At 43.5% G+C, this 7,042-nt stretch overlaps 1 protein-coding gene across 2 annotated transcripts in view; it reads right to left on the bottom strand.

The window, feature by feature from the left end:
• Positions 1 to 6,101, bottom strand: part of PHACTR3 (phosphatase and actin regulator 3) — a 94,981-nt gene extending 88,880 nt beyond the window's left edge. For both annotated transcript variants that reach the window (XM_052683444.1, XM_052683445.1), the window contains exon 1: positions 5,892 to 6,101. In XM_052683444.1, coding sequence (XP_052539404.1) covers positions 5,892 to 6,000 — 109 coding nt within the window. In that variant the 5' untranslated portion in view covers positions 6,001 to 6,101. The remainder of the gene's footprint in view (positions 1 to 5,891) is intronic.
• Positions 6,102 to 7,042: the final 941 nt, after the last annotated feature.

The following is a 7,042-nucleotide window of genomic DNA, read 5'->3' on the forward strand; positions in this document are numbered from 1 at the left end:
ATGTTGACATGTGAATTCAGACTGTTATGATGCTGTGTAATGAGTACTTCTACTTGTTGGTCAAAAGGGTTTAAATGTATTTTCAGCAACATTCAAACTACCTGTCAACTTGGGTTTTAGGAGAAACAAAACTGTAAAATGCTTTTTTTTTTTTTTTTCTCATTACATGTCTGTAGTTCATTTATGGAAGTCTAGTATATGTCTAAATACACCTAGCAGAAGTAACGGTCAGGTCTTGGCAAAGCCTACAAACAATCCCAAACATGAATAGCATTTTAATAGGATTCATTTCACTGCTACAAATCTTAGCATAAAGACATCATATCCCTATCTCTGTCTTGAATCCTAAAAAAATAAACTGTAAAAAGTATTTACAGTTTCATTAAGTAAAATATCCAGGCAACCAGCACAAGTTAGTCTGTATTAAGCATTCACCTTGTTCAGTGATCTGCAGCACAATGACACCACACTGTTGTCATGAATCCAGACGTGTGCCATACCAAAATTACTGGTTATGTTCTACTGCAGTTTGTGCCTAAGTCCCATGTGTGGGACTTGTGTAAGCACCCTGTGTCCATTCTCCTCTCCAGAAATGAGGGGATTGCTCTCCCCTCCCGGAAAGTGCTGGTGAAGAGCTGCCACAGACAAGTCATGCACCAGGGAGGAAAGTCTCTGAGGCAGGAAGAGAAGTTCCACTGCAGGACAGATGGAGTTCTGTGCTTCCCTGCATGACAGGACCGTGGGTGCACATAGATCAGGTAGCAAGAAACTGGAGAACTGATGAGAAAGAAACAGAGCTTCCCAAAAGCACAACAACCCCTTTGTTACTTGGCATTGCACTACTTGGTGATATTGTGGTGATTCTTATGGTGCTATGTTAGGAACTGGACATTCCACAAATAACAAATGCCTTGGGGAGCAGTACAAGACTGAAGTTTGGATTTCAATAGAAATAGGATATTAAGTTGGAATGTGAATTAATATCTGCACATTTCTAGTCTCAACTGTGTGTTCCTCAGTAGAGTCCCTATGGTATCATATGAGAAACTAAATATATGTGGAACAGTAAGCTTCAGCTGGGAGCCCTTGGTCAGAATTAGATCAGATACTTGCTGACTTTGAGTAAAAGAACTTAAAATATCACAAAACTTCATACACATGAAAAATATGGTGAAGTTAAAACCATTTCCTAGCTGAATTTTGGTCATAAATTAGTACTATTGGGAAAGGATGTAGGAGACTTGGCACACTTTTTTTTTTTTTTTTTTTTTTTTTAAAGAAATACCATTCAGGGCAAACATTCTATTAACAAAACAGACAACTTGATATAGGAAAATGAAATAGAGACCAAAGTCTTTCTGGTAGAAGAAACCTATGAATATTTTTGTAGGTAGGCTGGCTCAAGCACTAGCATCAAATCAATGAAGTACTTCATGGATAAGACTGCAAATCCGTGATTTAAGTTGCAGTGATCTGAAAGACTGCAGAATGATGACAGCACCAGCAGGCTAACAGGCAGGGCATCAACAGCATCTTTCTCTTTTTTTTTTGTCCTGACATTCACTCCACTATCAATTTTCTAGAGTCTTAAGTACATGTTTGAACTTATGGACAATTACAGGTTTTTCTGAATTATGGGCCTGGAATGAGTAGTTTTTCAGCAAAGGTCACTGGAGCAGATTTAGAAAGCTGTCACTAATGTGTATCTGCAGTCCAGTTGTACCCGTTTCTCTTTGCCTTTCATTTGTTTCTTACAAATATCCACAGCACAAACCTACTTTACTTTTAATATGTTTGAGCGTTTGAACCTTCCCTGCCATCAACTCCCATCATCAGGTAGTTTGCTAGTTTACGTCCTGATGGCTAAGGAGGGAAAGCATGACATTGCAATTGCTAACAAGTCCCTAATGCTATGTGCAAGACTCAAACCCAGAGAACTTCTTGAAGCAATAAATATGTCAGTAATTAGCACTAATGAAAATCTTCATCAGCATAAAATAACCCTAATAGGTCTTTATTAGGCACATGAAGGGAATTATAGTTTATCCAGGCTAGCTTACAGATTTAGGAAGAAGGAAAAAAAAAAAAAAGAGGAAAAACTAAAAAATAAAAGTATAGAGTATTCCTATACTCAGTGTTTCATAGCCTTATAACTCTCCCTCGGCATCACTTTGGTGGCTTATATCCCTATAGTACCTGTCTCTTAAAAATATAATACAAAATATAAACATACAAAAATGCTTCTTGCTGTAATACTTTTGAATTTTGCGAATTAAGAACAGTGATGAAGGATTATGAATTATCCCTTTTTCTCTCCTTAAGTTAATTCAGTGCCCTGTGCTGCTGACCATGGAGCAACATGGAGTATTCTGAAGCAGCTTTAACTTGACAGATGTTGACGATCACCACAGCTTAGCACAGTGATGGAGAAGGCTTCTCAGTCAGTCTTCTCCAACCAGAGATCTAGAAATCACGTGAAAATAGCTGTCAATGAGATCTAACACTGCTTGAGGAAATAACTGACTTCATTAAAGGGAAGAAACGTTAATTCCTTCCTATCTTTCTACTATTCCCTATGCAAAGAACAGGAACAATATGCACTGTGTAAATACTGGAGGAAGTTATCTATTTGTCACTGAAGCTTGCAGCAGATAACTAGCTCCATATTTTCTTCTCAGGCTGCAATTGTGGCATCTTAGTTGATCACTGTGAGGAGCTGCTGTTTAATTAACATAGGACCTAAACGAAGGGTCTAAATTTGTATCTTTGCTTTAGATTAAGTAGCTACTACCTGTCTCTAGTCAGGTTCACTGAATGCCTTGTTTATCTTAATTACTACAGGAACATTTAATAAAATGCCAGTAATGTGCTAGTTTTTTAAAGGTCATTTTTTTTCATGTTAAGAAATTCTCTGTGGTCTGTAAAGATTACATCTCTTCCAGTAAATCAAGCTTATGGAATAGCTTTTCATTTCTTCAGTGAATGCTTTGTGAAGAAAAACACAATAGATAATAATCTTTATTGTGAAGCCTCAATTATTTGATGCTTGGAGTAATTGCAACTTCAGCTGGCAGCAGTCAGGATTTTGAGTGTCCAGAACTTCTCACATCTTCTAATGTCTCAGGCTGTTGGAACCAGTCAGCTACTTAGTTATTTCATGTGTCACTGGAAGAAGAGTCCTCTTTAAAGAAACAGATCAACCAACAAACTGAAGTGTTTGTTTCTCACGTGGGAAATTCCCTTTGAGATTTGATCTCAACCAACAGTTCATCAGAAAATTGCATATAACAGCTAACCAGATGACAGAAGGAAGGTGAACTAACACCTGCTGTCTTCAGTCCTTGAGTCTGATGTTTACATTACCCAGTATCACCTGAAAAGAGATTACTTGGTCCAGTGATAATCTTGAACTCACAGGACACAGCATGGTTGCAAGACTGGCTGTACACACAATCAACTGTGAAGGTGATGTTTCAAGAGAGAGGAAAAGTAAAACACTGCATCAGAGTTTTCTTAGGAAAATACATGAAATGCCTACTGGCACCTCTACATTCTCAGCAGTCTAGCATCACTGAAATCTCCTGGACAAAGCTTGGCTAAAATAATTAATACTGGTCAAGAAGAGGAATACAAATTATATGAACACCAGGAAAATCTTTATAAAATAGGCAGACTTCATCTACCACTACATTATCTACCTTGATATCCTTTCTTGCAGTAGACATAGTGAAATGAATTGGTGCAGAATAATCCCACCACATCATGCGTTCAGGAAAATGTTGCAAAAGGAGACTTAACCTCCAGCAGAAATACCTTATTCAAATGCCATACAAAAGTAGGAATGTTTCTGTAAGGATCCTTCAGTCATACCTTTGTTTTGCTATTGGCTTATTTGCCTGCATAATTTAAACATGCATTTAACTCATACATTTAATTTTTTTAAAATGAACAAAGAATCCTACATGTTTGTGCTTCTCTAACAGGCGAGTCTGTGAGCAGGACTGGGATGTAAACACAAACTTGGTAACATTCAGCACTCCTAATGCATTTTACTTAAGTCTTGTAACTTAAGAGTCCATAGATGTTTATTCTGACCACACAATGAGAACGGCAAAGTTTTTCAGAATAACATTGTAAGATAAAAAATGTTGTATGGTTTAGCATATATAATTCTTACAGTTGTATCAACTATATTTCAGGTTTTTGAGTGATTCTTTAAAATAAGAGTAAAATATTTAATTAATTTGTTTTATTATCAGGTGGGAACATGCAGATGCTCAATACCAACTGATAAACAAACTTAAGCAGTATATAGAAAACCTGAAAAAGCTTACTGAACATCTAGCTCTATCACTCATTATTTTTACCTGCCTAAACTAAACCCATATGTATTTAGCATCTTTTGTTTCTTTCCACATATTGCATGTCTATCACAATACCTTAAAAGACATCCTTTCTTGCATATTACTATAGCTTCTGCCATGCAGTGGGACACTGTCCTATCAGATAAAGTCTGTTTTAGGGGACGAAAAATGCTACTTAGTATTGATAATTCTTTCTCTTCACAAAAAAAAAAAGTAAAATATAAATATCTTTGTCTATGTGTCAGACACGTTGTATACTTTCTTTGTTGCATATTTCACAAAGGTGCAAGTAATTGTCTAGCAGAAAACACCATAGGGGAATTAAAAGTGAGATTGAATATATAATCCTTTCATTAGTCACTTCTGCTTTCAGAAATCAAATGGCAGAAACATACATTCCTTTCAGTCAAGATTGCCCCTTTGGGAGTGAGTGGAGCAGTTCATGTTAGAGTCCTTTGTTCCCTTTACTTACGGTATTGGAACTGTTGGGCATTAGAGACAAATCATCTATTGTTTTGCTTAATTTAATTTCTATTTAATTCTAAACCAAGGTGCTCAGAATAGCTTGATTTAAAAAAAAAAAACAAATAATTGAGAAAACTTAAAATAGTGACGAGTATTAACACACACGTTGGATCAGGAGGGAACAGTGTGGCAGGTGTATCAAAAACAGACTGAATCATTTTATTCACACAGTAATCTGAAATAAACCAGACCTGGAGTTCAGTCCCTACCTCTTTCAGGCTGACAGTGCCTGACCCAGACCTATTTCTGGGTTTGGAATTCAGCATTCAGCAGGGAGTATCAATGCTCCATTCATTGTCTTGTGCTATTCTGATTACTCTTTTTCTCTTCCAGGGCTTGCATGATTGTCTACTTATATAAACCCAGAGTAAACTGGCTCTTTGCCTTTGCTCCTAGCTTATTACTGGGTCTTCCTTTGCAATCACACCACATTAAAGCAATGCAGTTAATTGTTTCTTTTTCCTCTAAAGGGGTCGTCATTGCTCAGGTGCTGACATCTGCAATTACTGACTCACCACCCTAACAGACAATCAGAATTATTCCTCGAAGTGAAGTTGAGCTGAAAACATCATTAGCCAGTGTTAAAGGGGAGAAAAAGCCCCAATCTAATCAGAATATTATATGCCGGTAATTCAGCCGGCACCACCCTCTGTGGCCACACTTTGTAAGAAGATTACACTGCTCCCCATGAAGTGAAAATTACCTTCTTGAGGGGAGAAAGCGCTTAATTACGACCCTGCTGCCTCTCGTCTCCATGGTGATGCCACGCAAACAGCCCACTCCCTTCTACGCTGGGAGCCCCGACCCCCACGCTCTCAGGGCAGCCCAGGTGTGGCGCTCCCCGCGGAGCCCCGGCAGCACTCGGGCGGGAGCTGCGAGCGCAGGGCTCAGGGCTCCGCCGGTGCCCGCTGCAGCGAGCGTCTGTCTGCATCTCAGCGGGCTGCAAAGCGGCGGCGGATCGCGACGCGCCCCTCGGCGCTGCTCGGAGCGCGGGGCCGTTACCTGCGTGCTCCCCGGCTCCGGGGCCCGCGGGCTCGGTGAGGATGCTGGGGTCACTCTGCGATCTGCCTCGCGGGAGAAAGCAGCCGGGCCCTTCTTCCGATGCAGCCATGAGGCGGCGGGCGGGAGGCTCAGAGGCGGGGGCGGGAGGAGGCGCTCATGGAGCCGGCGGCCGCCGGGGGACAATGGGGACGGGGGCGCGGCGGCGGCGGGGCGTCAGCCGGGCAGCGCCAGCCGCGGCAGCATCTTCCCGGCGCCGTCGGCAGGCTGCGGCGGGGCCCGGCACCGGGGAGCTCAGGGGACGGCCGAGGACGCCTCAGGGAGGGGTGGGTGAGCCATGCCTCCCGCGGGGCCGGGCAAGAGCAGGGACGCGAGCCGTCCGTCCGCCCGGATCCCCGCCGCGCCCCGCGCGTCGCTCCCGGAGCCGCCTCAAGCCGCCGCGCCGCTGAGCGCATCCGTCGGAAAACATCGGGATTCTCCCATGGTGCCCCGCGAGCGGCCGCGTGACGTCACGGCGGGGGGGGGGGTGTGAGGGCGCCGCACCTGCACTGCACAAAGGCGGAGGCCGCCGCAGGTGCGCGCAGCTTGGAGGCTCCGCCCCCTCCCCGCGGCACGTGACTCGCGGAGGGCCCCGCCCCGCCCGGCGGAGGGAGCTGCGGCGCCGCGACCGCCCCGGGCCGAGCCGCGGTGTGCCCGTCGCGGCTCTGTGTCCGGCGACGTCGCACGGCGGGACGAGAGGTTCGGTTTGAGAGCTTGATCAGAAAGAAAAAAGGGCTGGTTTTGGGTTCACTGAACGACCCTACCTGCTGTGTTCACGCGCGACTTTCGACCGATAACAGCAGGCGAGTTTTGAGCGCTCTGCTGGGAACGCCGCACCGCCATTCATAGGGTTGTGCGTGTTGTCTCTCCGCTGCGTTCAATCCCCTTCGGTCCAGCAGCTGGCCGGTGCCTTCCGCAGCCCCACGGGTCCGTCTGCCAGGTTTTAAGGATGAAACTTCGTACCAGAACGTTTTCCATGCAGTCATTCATTTACTCACACTTTTGGCTCTACAGAAGCATATCTTACGTATGATTTTACATAAAGGAAATGCGTTTTAGTCATCTCTAAAAGCAGAGGCCAATAAAGCAGTTTTGTGGTTTTTACAATTAAAATC

Source organism: Tympanuchus pallidicinctus, unplaced genomic scaffold, assembly GCF_026119805.1.
Source record: "Tympanuchus pallidicinctus isolate F22 unplaced genomic scaffold, pur_lepc_1.0 scaffold20, whole genome shotgun sequence".
NCBI classification, from domain to species: domain Eukaryota; kingdom Metazoa; phylum Chordata; class Aves; order Galliformes; family Phasianidae; genus Tympanuchus; species Tympanuchus pallidicinctus.